The sequence below is a fragment of the Diplotaxodon limnothrissa genome, linkage group LG23 (genome assembly GCF_057381915.1).
Source record: "Diplotaxodon limnothrissa isolate DT_005_m linkage group LG23, D_limnothrissa_male_GT1.1, whole genome shotgun sequence".
Classification (NCBI taxonomy): domain Eukaryota; kingdom Metazoa; phylum Chordata; class Actinopteri; order Cichliformes; family Cichlidae; genus Diplotaxodon; species Diplotaxodon limnothrissa.
Window position 1 is genome coordinate 13876900 of NC_140617.1, and position 16943 is coordinate 13893842.

A 16943-nucleotide genomic window follows, 5' to 3' on the forward strand; every position below is an offset into this window, starting at 1 on the left:
TCTGCACAATTCTAATTTTTAGCTGGGGTCTGAGGAAGCAAAGGTTTTGCTTGACTTGTAGAGCTCTGGAAAAGCATTGCACTAATACAGAGCAAAGATTAGACAACAAGGATCTTGTATGCAGCTTTTCCACCAAGAAAAATCTTCTGTGTTACAGATTTAACCCACTGGGGATCGTACCCTGGAAAAATAGGCTCAGTGAGGTTGTTATTATAGGTGACAGTAAATGAATGTACAGAAAACTTATTTTTGCTTCATGTTTTAAATAATCGCATGGATGGTCAACATGACAGGAAAGAGAGAAAGACACAAAGAAAGCCATTGAGGCCTGTAAAACCAGTGTCACAGCTCGGGTCACGGGCCGCATGAATGCAGTCCAAGGTGGCCAATGTGATGCAGCGTCTGTGTGAAAACCAAACGAACAATAACGGTCACGGTGGTTTTAAGAGGTTTCTGAAAAGCCTCTAAAATGGAAGATCTAACAGACTGTTATAGTAAACATTCACATTTGGTAAGTGGTGGTGAGTTAAAGTTTTAGCAGTAAAGTTTTGCCTTAAAGTATAAATGTTTAGCTTAGAATTCCAAATGGAACTATTTCTTGATTCCCATCCTTATATTTGATGTAAGAAAGTGATGGCCTGTTTCGGTTTTTGATGTTTTATGGACAACAGAATAACTTGATTAACAGACACTCCCCTCTTTCCTCTTCCTCTGAATAAGATCTGTTGTTACTTAACTGACCCAACTCTTTCCCTACTTAAATGTAATTTCTTACAGATGTGATTAACAAACTATGGGTTCAACCTTCATGGAAGTTCATTGCGCTCCTTCATATCAGGAGGAGTGTAACGTTTTGTAAAAAGAGTTGGCTCGTCTTTTAAACTGATCCTGGGGCTCGAGCACTGCTTCAGTAATTTAATCTGACCTGCACAGCTGCAACACAATTCAGACCAAGGATGTGGGCCTGGAGAAAGAGCTGATATGGGAGCTGAGGGTAGGAATGCATGTGGATTCTTGAGGCAGACAGTTCTCTACTCATTTATCATATGCAAAATCAATCAGGGATGCTGCCCGTCTGTCATCCATGCAGAGAGTTTTCCGGTTCTTTACCAGCCCCCTGAGAGTCAGACTGTTTGGTAGAGTTATCAGAATAAAACAGACAGTCCATCAGCTATGAGCGCACACTAGGGCTGCTCGATTATGGCAAAAATGATAATCACGATTATTTTCACTGAAATTGAGATCACGATTATTTGACGATATTTATTTAACCCTTTAAGACCTACTATAGAACCAAGTCCACCAGAGCTTATATTATTTTTTTAACATGCTGTAGTGCCATTTGTGGGAGCATTTCAAGTTGCTATACATCAATACAACTGTTATAGCCCATATTTTAATAATATGTATGCATTAAGTCCATATAATTACATAAATTGCAAAAAAGTGCAATAAACTACAAAAAAAATTGAAAATCGCTTTTGTTTTGTTTACATATATTTCTACTTGGAGAAATTTAAGAGGTTTATCCCTCAAAACTTTAAATACAATAAAGTTGCAAAAAATAGTTTACAACAACAGGAAATTTATTTTGAGTGTCTTCATAGTTTTATTTTGGAGATACAGCAATTTTTATATACTGCAGGAAAAACAAAAAACAATCCTATGATGCAAATTTGCAAAGAAAACAGCATGTGCATCATTTCACTGTGGGAAGTGTTACGAACAGCTGATAGGAACGGCAAAGCGTGTTTCTGGAATATTATGTTTTTGTTCCTGCAAGCGCTTTTTATGCAATTTTTGCAAAGCTATATGTGGAACGAAACCGTGACCGAGGACAAGCTGATGGCATCAGATGTAAGTACAACTCCTCCGGTTTCATATGCAAAACAAATTATTGCGCTAGCTTACACGGTTCAGGTTCTACAGGGATTTAACAATAGTTACGCAAAACGGAGCGTGCTGCTCTGACCGGCTTTAAAGGGTTAACAATGACTTTAAAAAAATAATATAAAATAGTGTGCAACACCACTGAAGTTTTTTTTTTTAAACTCTCTTTTCAACCAACGGCAGTCACTCTCCAAATAACTTCTGCTTAGCTTTCCGAGCTTCCCTCGGGTCCTCTTAATCAGCTGTCTCCAACCTTTTTTGCGCCACGGACCGGTTTATGCCAGACAATATTTTCACGGACCGGCCTTTAAGGTGTCGCGGATAAATGAGGGAGGGGCTAATAATCGGCTCAGTCATTTTTAATGATCGTTGAAAGCCCAGATTTTTAATTGCGGTGTTCCTCAAGGCTCTACATTTGGTCCACTTTTATTACCGTTACCAAAAAGTTAATGATTTTGGTAGTGTTTGCTGCTGATAGCTCGAAAAACTTTGAATAAATTCTGATAATACTTTGTTGGGGGGTGTAGACTGGGGTCATGTTAACATAACATTAAAATATGGTTTACATTAGCCAAGCCCTTCAAGGTCAACTTTAGGGCAGCAATGATTCATTGAGTACGTTGAATAATTCAGTGATAAAAATCTGACACAAATTCTTTGCTTTGAAGCTTCATTTAATACATGGCTCTGTACCGCAACAATCTCGTAATGTAAATGCAAATGTGTCACCTACATTTGCGACTAAGACAGACCCGCAATAGAAACATATTCAGAAGCAGAGTGTGAAGTTGAATGTTGATAACTTGTGTCAGCTGTTATGCAGATGACACAACTAGATCCTTGATCATTTACCTGCCTAAGTGATGTTAAATGCAGGGTTTCCCAAAAAAAAAAAAAAATCTAAATTCTGTTCCCTTTGCCAACAGTTTGCTTGGTTCAATGGCCACAAATACCAAGCAGCCTTCCCACAAGCAAGACTTGAAGCTAGCCAATTAGGCAATAAACTCACCAGGAATGTGTTTACTGATGTCATGAAGCAAGAGTCTATTTTCCCATAGATTTCTATACAACTCAAAGTGTTCCTGAAACTTAATGAGTTGCCCTCTGTTTGTTGAAATAATGCAACAACCTGCAACAATGCTGAAAAACAGGCCAGCCAATTTCATTACTTACACCTGCTTTTCCTACTCTGATCTGTCCCAAAGATTCCCAAGAAAAGAGTCTTATGTGTTGACTCACAGGCCAGTTAACAGTGTAACTGTACACAGAGTGGCTGTGTGAATAACACATTAATTACATGGCCAAGCACATACCTCAGGTTCAGAGCTTTACTTTATATTAAATAAAAGCTTTTCCTGTTGTGGTAGTGAAAACTATTTTAGGAGATTAAAGCCCCCTCTAGCTGAAGTCACGGACATGTTCCTGCACACAAGGCTGGTAAAGTGCACTTCTGAATACCCCCACTTTGGGGGTTTCAAAGGTGTTTCCATATGGTGTTAACTAAAATGTAAAAGCTGCATTGTTTCCACTCAACCTGATTGTTGTAGATAGTCTTATTTATGCAACAGCTTGCTCTCAAAGCATTCTTATAGTGAATAAGGGGACAGCACTGATTCAGCAATGAATAATAAAACACATGAACTTACTGTACCTTGCATAAAATGACAGTTGCTCATCAGCTGGTTTGTGACTTATGTTTCAATGTCAGTTCAGAGTCAAACTAACCTATTGAAGACACATTAACCTGCACTTTTACTATGTCACATTTAGACACAGCATAGTGCAACTTAGTGCTGACAATGCCTGATAGAATTATTCGAAGTCTTAAAAAACTGCAGAAACTGAATTATCCCCACTATGACCTATGAAATTAAATTTTTTTGTAGATGCATGTTATAAATCTGCTTTCATAAATGTGTTTGACATCTTACAAAATACAGAGACCTGATTAAAACCAAAAGTAAACTGCAGTCAGACTCTCCGGCAGGCTGTCTACATTACGATGCTGTCACCGGGCAACTCAACTCTCAAGCAAGTTTAATTCCTGCAGTTACTGCTGCATCATGGAAGATTCTGTCCACACATACTTTTAGCGCCGCAGACATAGTTGTCAAACATTAAGAGATTTCGCCGTACAACCAGATGAGGTTTCAGGCAAACCGCAAGAGAGGCCCTGGTCTGGCAGCAGAAGATTAACTGTAACGTGATGGAGAACAAGGGGAACCCAAAGGGACAGAGTCAGCCAACGATCCAACACCAGTCAGAGAGGAGAGAGAAAGCACAAAGGGTGGTACATTGGTGCCGGGGCAGTTAACAAGTCAAGGCTGCAGGCAATGAAATACTGAATGCATGTGGCATGAGGACACAAGGGCTCAATTTGGGAAATGGTGGGGGCATAATTTTGGCAGGGAGACTACAGTCCTTTCTTTGAAAATTTAGGAAATTCTCGTTACATTTCCTGCAATTATACACGGCACAGTCACTCCATATAAAATTAAATCTGGAAAAAGTCCCTGACCCTCAAAATCAGCAAATATTTTTTGGACATTAAGTTTAGGATATTAAATTTACACACAGAAACTTTTACCATGATATTAATGTGTGAATGCCTCAACCCGCTGGCAAAGGTTCGAATCCTACGTGTGACGGTTTCCACACATCTTCCCGCTTGCCTCCGCTCTGCTTTCTTGACACTCTTCAGTGTACCCTTTCACATACAGCCATCTTCAGCAAGCACTTCCGCTTCTACACCTCTTTTCAGCAGTTAATTCTGCTTTTTCAGTTGTTTTCAGCAGATTCCAATATGAGGCATTCACACTGCATTTTCGCAGGAAATGCAACTTTTTCTAGTTATTATTATTCTAGTTGCTCTGACCTTTGCTGGTTAACTAGTCCCCCAGTTTTCAGCCGATTTTCAAACTTTAAACTGTTCTGCTCTTTCTGCTGAAGCGTGCTGTATCTTTTGGTGCTCATAACTTCTATACTTTTTCAGATATTAAGCTTTTTATGCGATTTTTTGGCCCATTTTGCTGAATGGGACAACATTATCAGTGTGATCACCAGTTTAGCTTGCTGAGCTGAGCCATGTTTTAGCTCAGTGAGATGGAGCAACCGTTCTTAGAGCAGACAGGCCGGGTTCTGCTGATTCACCTCTTTTCAGGACAATTTTCAGGTTCTTTGTCTGTTTTTTGCTGAACATTCAGCATTTTCACCCATTTTCAGCACAATTTAGCTTCTTCTGCTTGAGACCAGAACTGGTTTGGCTCAGTGGAATGAGCAGCCGCCGTGAGATCCGGTGGCAATGGTTCGAATCCTACATGTGACAGTTGCCGCACATCTTCCCTGCTTGCATGTAATCTGCTTTCTTAACACTGCCCTTTCAAATAGAGCCATTTTCAGCAAAGAGTTCAGCTTCTACACAGTGTTTTTTCAACAGGTTCTCCTTCTTCTGCTGTTTTCAGATTACACTACAAGGCATTCACACTGCATTTTCACAGGAAATGCAACTTTTTCTAGTGAATATTTGAATTCATGTGTTACAAAGCCTCCAAGTACATCAAGGTTAAAAATTACAATTTTTTTTTTTTTAATTTACATTACTACTTCACCCTTTCGGAGCCCCTGTAGATTCAAAGTACAGGAGACATTCACATAGTGATGTAGAAGAACAGCCCTGACGACTTCATGTGACATCTCCTGTACTTGAAGACTTAAGGGCTCAAAAACTATGGAAAAAGAAAACTAAATGGGTATTTTCCCCATCAAATCCTATTTAACTTCCTTAAATATCTCAAGGGTATTGTAATTTTTTTTGTTTTTAAATCTGCTAATCCCTGGTGATGCGGTAAATACACGTAACCTCACAAAAAAAAACAAAAAAAAAACACTTGTTCAATAACTAATCAAACAACAGTGCCGGTCATTCTCAAACAAATGATTTAACACCACATCCCAAAAGTCCCTGCTATAAATTAGGCCCATACACAGGGAGGTTTACCAGCACACGGTCCTGTTAAAAAAGCTGGATGCAGCTGGAGGTACTTCCCAAAAGATTCCCCAACAGAAACAACATAATTCTGCTGATGCCACTATAAGATGACTCGTTTATCGAAAGGAAGACGTCAGTTAGCAGGAGCTGCAACACGAGATTACTCCCTCCACGGGGACATTACATACAAACACTTCTACCCCTTCATTAGCCTGTGCACATGGTAAATGGCTGGTTTCAAAGTGCACGTTCAACACTTCTAAAGCAAACCCTCCATTAACAACTTAGGACCGATTCACAGGCTGGCTTCACCTTGTCACTAAGATTTTAAACATTCAGACAGTGTTAGACCAACATAACACTGATGGCTTGCACCAACAGCAGCACAGTCATGAGATGACAACCAGCACTTCCGATTATTCTGCTGATGTTCTAATGCCACTGTACATTTAATCCTAATCAGCAACATCATAACAATCATGAGACACAACCTTATAAACTGACCAACCACAACAACAACAAAAACGACGACCAATTATATCACAACATATCAGAAACATGTAAAGGTTACTTTGACCCGTACATGTACAGTACTGATGCCTCATCAGTGACACTGGCAGTCAACTAATAAATTCACGAGGACAATTTAAATAAATATTCAAGAAATAACTTGCAAATTTACCAAATAGAACAAAATAATTAGACAAAAAAATCTTTAAAAGAAAGTCTTAAATTAAGACAAAACTTGCCAATTTACAAGAACATAAGTGATAAACTTAAAATATTTTTAAACTCCTATATTTCCTAGATAAACGGATAAATTCATTAGACAAATGTGCAAAAATAGGACATTAAAAAAAAAGGAGAAAAGTAAAAGAAAACGTCTGATTCACGAGAGAATTTTTTGGGGGAAACCCCCCCCCCCCAAAAAAAAGAAAATTCACTAGAAAAACTGAAACATTTACCCCCACAAACTAATTGACGAATCAAATGGACAAAAACTGGCAAATTTAGGATTAAAAGGGCAATTTCAAAAGACAAAAACAGTGAAATATACGGGAAAGGGGGCAATTTTTCAAGAACAAATATTATTTTATGAAAAACGAACACAATTAGAAGAGAAAACTCACAAATTTGCCAGATAAAAAGTAAGAATTTATGAGAATTTTTTTTACTTTTACAAATACAGAGGAAACACTAGAAAAAAATAGAAAAGAATCACAGCTGTAAATCATTGATATAATGTACCTGCACAATTAGCTGTAACAGTTCGGTGGAGTTCGTCCAAGTTTTAAAGCTAAATTTACAGATGTGAGGGGCACACAAACACATGAAGTGGACAGACAAGTGGACAGATTGCAAAGTTTGAACACAGCTGGATTACTATGCAGGCCTCCTTACCCAGGAGCTTCTTCACCTCCTCCACACTCATGTAGATGTTGACTCCGGGGTTGTTGTTGTTGTTGTTGACGCCTACGGGGCTGCCCGGGCTGGCCAGGCAGCCGGCCCCTTCCAGCAGCAGCAGGAAGAAGAAGCCCCCCAGCCTCCAGAGCACCGAGTGCGGCCACACTCGGGACTCGGACGGGCTGCCGGAGCCGCGGATCAACCCCAGCATAACGACGGTGGTTGTCTGGCTCGCTGTTGTTCTCGCTGTTCCCAGAGAATTTCTTTCTCATCCGTATCTGAAATTAATCCCGGGAGGCAACATTACGAGTTACTTCAAGCCCCGACACTCTTACTCACTATCGTGTTTTTAGGGGTTTTTTTGTCCTTTCGTGGTAGCTGGAGCGGGCTAAGTTAGCCGGAGCGGGCTAACTTTCAGTCAGGCTGTGCTAACCGTCCGCGGTCCGACTCGCAGTTGATTGTTTGACTGTTCAGGAGATTTACGAGCAACGTAAAATACACACCGGATATCTCCACATTGAGACGCTTTGATTTCTGTGGGTAGAAGCGAAAGAAGAGTAAAAAGTGCCCTAAGCAGCAAACTAGCTAATACATCCAGCTTTCCCCCTCCATGGTCTCTGCTCCCGACGCTTTTTCCTCTCAGTTTTCACTCCGGGCAGGAAGGGGGGCAACGGGGGCGCGCAGCGCTCTGGCTTCTGCTGCCTTCACGTGCCGTCGGAAATATTACAGCCAGCGGACAATAAGGAAACAACAAGTTAATGTCATTTATTTATTTATATTATTATAATTTCTACATTAAAAGATACGCATGCCTCAAATAAAGATATAAAGAATGCATAAAGTGGAAAAAAGACCGACTTTATCTAGATGGCATGTTAGACTTTAAAAAAAGGTTATTTTTTGTTGGGTTGGTGATTTAGGTTGGAAATTTACAAAAAAAAAAACCAGTTAAATTTAAAAGAAAAGGATTGCAAATTACAAAAAACGCATAAGAAAAAGCTATAATGACAAAAGCTAAAAAAAAAAAAAGTATGGCAAAAGGTTCCAGATTGATATAAATTATTTAAATTTATAAGAAAAATGGAAATTTTATGAGACAAAATGTAATATTTATGAAAAGTCAAACTGAAAAGGAAAAAGTTCAAATCGTGTGATTAAAAAACCCCCAGACATATTTATTTTTTTAAAATTAAATAAATTGTGAGGGAAATATTTACAAGACAAATTTTAAATTCTTTTATTAAAAAATGGCAGTTTAAAAATAAATCTACTAGGAAATAAAAGGGAAATAAAAGAAAAAAGGAACAAAAATATTAAAAACGGATATATTTAGGAGAAAAACTGAAAAAAATAATTGTTTAATAAAGGAATGACATTATCTTTTAGGTTTAAGTTCACAAAGAAATTCACATATTTGATCTCATGAGATCAATGATTATGATTAAACATTATCAGAGCACCAACAACACCTCTTTCCAGTCATATAACCCAACACAAGATAGCTCATTTTCACTGAAACAAGGTTTCCTAGATTAGCAACACTGGTCTCTGAGTCCAGCAGATGTGAAAGGGAGAAACAACTTTGTTGTTTACATGTTCTGTATAACAGTTCATAGATATACTGATGAAACAACTTAAGGTCGTCAAGAAGTTTTTCAAAATCCTTAAAGGATCTGGATGGCACAGCTTCTCCGTTTTAAGTGGAAGCTTTCTTTGAAATTTCTTGCTTCACTGTCTGTTCAGCTTTGGACTTTTGGCATGGAGGGCATGTCCTTTACTTGAGAACATCCAGTTGTTGTGACACTCACTGCAGTGTCCTTATCAGCTGTTCCACTGTAATATAAACAATACCCCAGTGGCTCTGGTGTGAGGCTTTTCTTTAAGGCAGTAAACAAGTGGGTCTAATATGGCAAATTAATATTTCATCTGCCTCCAGCTGGTTTGAATTCTGGTAAATATGATTCATATTATTTTCTCATCGATCAGTGGCCCTTCGTCATCTTTTTTTTCTTCTTTATTTAGTTTAGATTTGCCTTTAATTTGACCCCTGTCTGTATATAGCCTGAGGCTTAGAAGAGTCACTTTGGCAGAGCTAGAGACTCATGACTACAGGGCGTTAGGCAGACAAATTACAGCAGCAAGGAAGCGTTTGTTATGTGGTGATGTTCTGATAGAGCAGTCTCCTTTCTGACTGGGGTGATTGATTAACAAAACCCAAGGCATGCCCATGCTCTGTTTTCTTTCATGAAGTATGTCCCAAATTGGCCTAATTTAATGATTAAAGCTAAAGTTTGGATTTGGAGTCTTTAATTTTGCATCTCCGCCCACTTTTGCATGCTTCAGTAACTCAATAAACCAGACACACACAGGAACAAAGAGAAGAGCAGTGACGTTCAGTAGTAAACTTTAAAAAAAAAAAAAGTCTCCATTAACAGAGTAAACAAAGTTGTGGGTGTTTTCTCTTCTTAAAATGAGCCTATTCTGCTTTTCCTTATTTTCTGTCAAACTTATACTGTAACACAGGTGGATGCTCATATTAAAAGTAGCCAGGGAGTGAGGTTGGGAGCCCAAAACTCAAGCTTCAGATTGCAGAGTTAGTGAACCAAAAACTGCAGTTGCTCAGATTCTTAAAGGCTGGCTCCAAAAGTGAGTCAGTTTCCGCAGATTCTCATGTTAAAATAGCCAATTTCAGCTATATAAACAATACTTTTACAGCCTGGTAAAGATTTTGAGCTCTGTAGTTAATTTCCTCCTTTATAACAAGCGGATAATTACTGGCTTCACCTTTACCAAGCAGTGTCATTAAACTGTAGCACTTAACCATGTTTGAGCTGTTGGTGTATTTTGTAGCAGTTTTAATGCATTCATCTGGCTTGCTGTAAAGTGCACACCATCCAAGCGGTCTGTGTTTAAAGAGTGAAATTCCACGATATTTATTTGGATGTTGGTTTGGCATTAATCAGAAAATATCTCCATTTCTGTGAGCCGCTATACAATTTATAAATGCCACTTTATTAGCACCACACAAAAGTACTAATAAACTAAGTTGTCAGTGTTAGCTGATAGCTTAGCAATCTCTAAATATGGTAATTTATAGCTCTAAAAAAGCACAAAACAAACAGACGAACACAAATATAGTCATGCCTACAAATCTGAGTCTTCAAAATATAGATGCCAAGGTGGTCACATCTATCTTTTGCACATAGCCTATGGACATTTTTTCCTACTCTGGCTTTGCATGATGCCTATCAGTGAAACAGGATATCCCTAATATGGTCATCTGTGGCACACAACTCCACTTACTTGCTATTCAAACCATTTATGAGGGGCAACACATTAAAAGACATGAGCCAAACCAGCTTGTTTCAGACAGAGGGCGAACTGAGGCACTGCACCAAGACCCAGTTTAAGATAAGGATTATTGTGAGCCATGAACTAATGCTAAATTGTGCTAAGCTACTGTAATAGATTCCAAAAACAGTATAATGGCGCTAAAAATGAGTACAACCGCTCTCCTTTAATCTGTTAATAAAATACTTTTAGTATAGTTTTTGATGCTGTCAAAACACGATAGATTCAACACAGTGTGACAAATGATGGCAAGAACTGCAACACACACACAACAGGAATCATTTTAACATTTTTATTATTAAAATATTCACCTACAAAATGGCCTATAAACACTATTTACAGATTAGTGAGCAGCGACGCCTGCTGAGACACAGAGGAACATATTCTACACAGAAAACGCTGTGCATCATTGTCAGAGGACGAGATCAGTTTAAGGGTGAAAGTACACATTTCCTGCTGTCTTCGTAAGGAGATGATGGGACTGATGTAAGGAAAAGACTCTGCCTTTACTTCCCTGAGGGACAAACCTGCAGCTGAATCACAAACGTAAACCTCTCCGAATGTGTCAGCATTGGACGTTGAAATGAGGTATATAAGGTCTCTGATGCAGTGCAGTTGACTGCCTAGGATTCATATTTGCATACCATATGTGGTTGTATGAAACTCAGTCAGCAAACACTGCAAATGATACGTGATGCGGGACGTTTTTCATCTGACTGATCGTGCTACCGCGAGCTACAAAGGCAACTCTCGGGATGCAGCCTCATATTCAGATGGTTGATGGTTTGTTTGTGAAATGTTACAGTGGGCTCTGACAGGGTTTTTCAGCACAAAAAATGACCATAATCAGTTACTTCAAGTAGATTATAAACACCAAAATTGAAGTAAGGAGGTTTTTCACATGACAGTGATGACAGTCCTTTCATCAGGCTCCAAGTGCTCTAGAGAGAGAGAGAGAAAAGAAAAGTCTCATTTTGAGGGTAAGTGCTGAAAATCTTGTGATCCTCTACAATAGCAGTTCATAAAAAGGGCTGAAAAAAAAATCACAAACCTTTATTGTTGTGTGTTTGTTCTTCTGGCTGTTAAGACAGTTAAAGTTAGTCTGTGAACAGCATTGCATTTGTTTATCGTCTTACAAATATTGCGCAGACAGATTGTTTAACTCACTCTGACTCTTCTTGGAAGGCGTCGGTTCACAAATCTCTCGATAACACACATCCTGCTGCACTTTATATGTCCTTTTATACCTACGAAAGAGAATGCAGGCACTTTTATTGGATCCATTAGGCCACACTTAAACATTTAATTCAAGCCCAGATTGGCAGACGTATGTTTGACGTGACTTACAGGTAATGGCACACACCACCCTCCCAGACGGGCACGCTCTTGGTTTCAGAGTACAGGCGGGTACACGGGTGTGGCACTCGCTGGCACGCTGCAAAAACAGAGGTTAAAGTTAAACAACATGAGGTCTGAGTGCTTTATCAGCAAAGGAAAAGTCTGCGGGATGGTTTAGGAGCAGAGCTTCTCTGCGGCTGATGGATGGCTTTAGGAAAGGAATGTTTAAACAATCTGACGCTGGATGTTTGGGCGCAGAGTCAGCGGGGAGGTGGGGTATGTGGACTGTGTCCTCACACACACATTCATCAGCATGTACATATAAGTGAAATAAAATATTCTTCTACTCTGTCTTTGGAGGAGGAGGTGCATGACTTGATTGTAATAAGGTTTATTCCCTTTTTGAGACATACTGTTCAGTCAGCGTTAGTCATTTCCAAATGCTTCGAATAAAGGCATGTGCATATTCTACTACAAACAGTTATACTGTGAAATAACCACAACAGTCATACCTTTTACAACCAACAATCATTAATATATAATAATAAATAATATTATTACAGTTGATTTGTATAGCACATTTTTAAAACCAGTGCTAAAAAAGAAACACAGAACTGAAGAACAAAGTAGGAGGAAATTATAATTAAAAAATTACAAATAATTTAAAATAAGTCATTCAAGTTTCAAGTGGACTGTCAAAATTAGAATAAGATACGACGTGATTCCAAATTGTAATGAATAACCTTGAATTAAGATAGAATCTAATTAAGCTACTTGTTTAAACCAAGAATCAATGTGGAAAAAAATGATGGGCTAGTCCATTTTTGCTGAAATTTCATTGCAGCACAGTATCAGACCACCTAAAGAGCAGCATCTGAGACCTTACACACTATGCTGAGATGCATAGTGTGCAAAAGTCACCAACTCTCTGCTAACTCAAAAACTACTGGGCTACAACCTTTGGCATGAACATCAGCACAAAAACTGTATGCTGGGAGCTTCATGGTATGGGGTTTTTACGGCTCCTGTAGCTTTAACGTGCTGGTGACTCAGTATTTTTGTTCATATAGGGTAGTTTTAAAGCATGCCTTCAGTTGAAAACTGCAAAACAAATGACAATGTGTTCAAAATATTCTGCGTTGGGTTCACTGATTCATTTCTACAACGTCTCTCCTGATTATCTCCAGCTTTGCCTCTGCAATCTAATTTCTACACTTCTCTAAACGTGGCTACATTTCTCTGTGAGCATATCATCCATGCATGATTCATGATGCGATTTAAAGTAGCTTAGTTATCCTTAAATTTATTGTGTAGCCTGTAAAAGTGGCCCAGCAAATAGGTTCATCAATCACATAAGACTGACTCTTGAAGTGACTTGAGCCAAATGCTGTAAAAGTTGGTTGCCTGTCCAGTTCATATGCTCTGACACTGTCTATCTATCTCTGTGTTGGCCCTGTGATGAACTGCGAACCAGGTCAGCATGCATGGATATCCCCTCCTTATGTGTCTCCACAAATCTAACAGCAACAATCAGGTTAAGGGTGAGTGAGGGTGGTTATCAACTCAATAAATTAATCAAGACTTTCCCAATCTACCAGTGAATGCATACAAAAGGAAAGAGGCAGGGTTGACAGCATCAAATCACTCACAAACATGGACAGGTTGACTGATGGCAGAGTAACTCGTTTTATCCTGACTGTTAGGGTAAGTGAATCCAGACAGAAGGATATTGAACCTCCTTCATGAAGCTGGTTGCACTCAGTAGCCTGAGTTTTGCTGGTACTAAAACACTTAAAGTTGCCTTGTCCTTTAATTTGTCAGCCATCGTGTATTAAATCCATTAAAACTAATTTCTGACTCTTGTGAACTACTTACAATTTGCAAAGTAGTTTCTAAGTGTAAACATTTTAAATGAAACTCTAAACGAGTACGATTTTTCTGTCACAGGAAAGATTCGAACTTAAACCAAGATGCCTACAGTGTGTAGAAGTGCAGATCTCTCCTGAACATCCATAAGAAACACTGAGTTATAAATTTGACAGTAGCTCCCAAAAGAATGTGAGGAAGGTGGCTCAGTGCACACAGGCCAGTGCTGTGCGAATCGAGTGATGGTGTATTTGTGTTGTTTATCGTGCCTCTGACCTGTAAGAGCCATTCATAAATGTCAGAGGGGTCAATTCGCAGTGGATTGTGGCTCCTGCTTTTAAGATAATGAAGGTCTATACATAGCTCACTGCTCTCACGTTGACATTTCATGACAGCATGCAAATCTAACATAAATGAGTCGATGTTCACAACCTGAGAGGCTGCACTGATAGAGTGGCATTATTTAAACTGTGACGTAGAGGAGGGTTTGTATCGATCCAAGCATGCGTTGCTGAAAGACACGGTGGGATGTGAGCATTCGCACATGCTCATGGTCCCCAGAGGATGAACCTAACAACCCTTCACTGAACTGTCACCTACCTCTCCATCAAAGATATTCATGATTGCCCGAGCATGTATTCCACTGATCCCTAAACATCGTCTCTAGCACCACAAATAGACTGTATTGAAAAGATGGATGCTGCCACTGTGACATCACCTGGTTTCTGCACCCTGCATTGTGAAACTTTATTGTTAGCTATTCGACTACTACCGTGTTGTTTTTTAGAAGACTGAAGTCACGTTATTATTTGGCGGAGAGGGTGGACTACTAACTATAAGTTGTTTTTTTACTTAATTATTAATTATTGTCAATTATTCTCAGAGTGGGCGGCGCTACTGGGTGTATATTGTACGTCAGGTCTCTACTGAAATGGGGTATAGTCCAGTGCAGATTTGACTCTTTGGTTGTTAAGATTTCATTTTTGCATCATCATCTTTCTACAGTTAGGTTTATAGTTTAATGGTATAATCTGAGAAAATATAAGTCTGTGTCACAGCTAGTGTAGTCTCATGCTTGCTGAGTGAAATTCTAGGAATTTGTTAGTAGTAGTTGGTGTGATCCACCTCCACTTATGAATGTAGCTTCATACATTCATTGAAGATAACTTTGCACCCTCTCATTCAAATATGGCCACTTCTGACTCCAAAAAACGAACATGGCAGCAGTAACTATTAACACTGAGGCTTTCAAAACCAGCTGTGATGTCAGGGTGGCTACATCCATCTTTTATATACAGGCTTTAGTTCTTTTACAGGATTTGCCAAAAAGCAGCTGACTCATCCCACTCTGAACGTGTAGAGAAGTTGAACATAAACTTACACAGTTCACACTGCCTGCCCTTGAACCCGTCTGCGCAGTCGCAGATGAAGGTGTCGCCTCCGTTCACACACGTACCTCCGTTCTGGCAGGGCAGACTGCGGCAGTCCTGGGGCGACTCTATGAGACAACAGCTGCCATTAACATCCTCAGCTCAGGTTTCAGGCTCACTCTTCCACATTATCCACAGCTGATAGCATGTGTTGATAGCCTCCAGCTCTACCCCCACACAACACAACATGAGTGTCATGTGTAGAAGAGGCTCATCGCTGGGATCAGCTTACATGAGAGGATGTGTAAAAAACACCTACCAAGCTTTGTTCTTAAAGCTTCTTCTCGGATCTCCAGCGCAAGGCTGATTTTGTTTGTTGTTTCTTCCATCTTCTCTAACCTAACTGGTGGCTCAGGTTCTGTAAGGTAAAGCATTTCCTGTTAGAATCATCACGAAAAAAACAAATTAAAAGTCGGAAAGGTGAAATTTAAGTGTTAACTGAGATTTTGAGGAGGTTTCTACGTACCAGTCCCTTAGCTTGAAACAACCACTGATTTAACAGAATGGTTAAAACGTATTACAGCATCATGGGTGCATGTGCAGAGGATTAAAACTGCTAAACTTGTAAATAAAAAAGACTGAAATAATAATATTAATAATAATTGCTGCCATTTATCCCATTCATTGTTATTCATTATTTTATTATTCTTTTATTATATATATTTTTAATTATATTATAATTTGGAGTTTGTTTGTTTTTTACCAGTTTTTATCAGTTTTTCGAGTTGATTGTCTATTGCTAAAAAAATATTTCCACTCTTTTCTTAGGGTTTATGGCATCTCCTTGTTGTTGTTTTTTAAGTTATATGTATTTATTCCTTTTTTTAAATTAATTTGACTTGTGTCAAATTAATAATTAAATAATACATTAATTAATAAATTAATTAATAAATCACTTTCGCAATCCTATTGTTTTTCTCTTTTTTAAAAAAAAAAATCTGTTATTACTGTGTCTTAATTATCATAATAATTCATTTGCTGACATCTGTCTATTGATATAGGTACTGATTTTCAAATTTAATTTTGGTTGGGGGTTTTTTCAACAACTAAAATGCCCATAAAACTAAAAAATTGACAGAAAGAACTGCGTTCTTACTAATGTAGAATGAATCCATTAAAATACACAGCAGCACTTACTGAGAAAAAATCTGAATAGCCTGGACAACTCCCCTAGCAACGGGGGGAGTTTTTCAGGTGACTCAGGAGTAAAAATTTAAAATACTCCAAAATATTTCATTGATTTTTGTTCCTGGTTTATGGCTAAGTGTTCATATTATCCAAATATTTTAAAATATAGGGTGACACTCACATAGTTGCTTATACTTACTAGTTCGATGCCGGATGGGTTTTCGAGGCAGGTGAGTGAACTTTGCTGTTATCTTTCCCCTCCTGTCAATGAGTTCTGTGTATCTGCAGCACAGATTAACAAAATGCTATCTGGTTAGCATTAACTGTTGATCTACTGTTATATATTTAAAGCAGTTATAATAGTAACTGACATGCTACATGTACCTGGGTAGTTCCTCTGAGTTTTCTTCTTCTGCTGTGCCTGCCACGTCCTGAGGCTGAGATGGGGTATCTTGTCTTGTCCCTGCTGGTCTTTCTCTCCTTCCCGGTCTGACCGGCATTGGCACTACATGGAAAGAAAAAAAAAATTTTCAGGATTCGGGAAATTC

At 38.8% G+C, this 16943-nt stretch overlaps 2 protein-coding genes across 3 annotated transcripts in view; both read right to left on the bottom strand.

Moving 5' to 3' along the window:
- The window catches only part of ryk (receptor like tyrosine kinase), a 55327-nt gene extending 47403 nt beyond the window's left edge, over window positions 1–7924 (bottom strand). For both annotated transcript variants that reach the window (XM_085347971.1, XM_085347970.1), the window contains exon 1: window positions 7280–7924. In XM_085347971.1, the coding sequence (XP_085204097.1) occupies window positions 7280–7493 (214 nt within the window). In that variant the 5' untranslated portion in view covers window positions 7494–7924. The remainder of the gene's footprint in view (window positions 1–7279) is intronic.
- Window positions 7925–10950: 3026 nt separating this feature from the next.
- The window catches only part of sned1 (sushi, nidogen and EGF-like domains 1), a 31266-nt gene continuing 25273 nt past the window's right edge, over window positions 10951–16943 (bottom strand). Inside the window, exons 23-30 of the mRNA XM_085347195.1 lie at window positions 16780–16900; window positions 16595–16677; window positions 15527–15625; window positions 15219–15335; window positions 11981–12068; window positions 11801–11880; window positions 11685–11712; window positions 10951–11574 (exon numbers count right to left, since the gene is read on the bottom strand). Of these exons, the coding sequence (XP_085203321.1) occupies window positions 11687–11712; window positions 11801–11880; window positions 11981–12068; window positions 15219–15335; window positions 15527–15625; window positions 16595–16677; window positions 16780–16900 (614 nt within the window). The 3' untranslated portion in view covers window positions 10951–11574; window positions 11685–11686. The remainder of the gene's footprint in view (window positions 11575–11684; window positions 11713–11800; window positions 11881–11980; window positions 12069–15218; window positions 15336–15526; window positions 15626–16594; window positions 16678–16779; window positions 16901–16943) is intronic.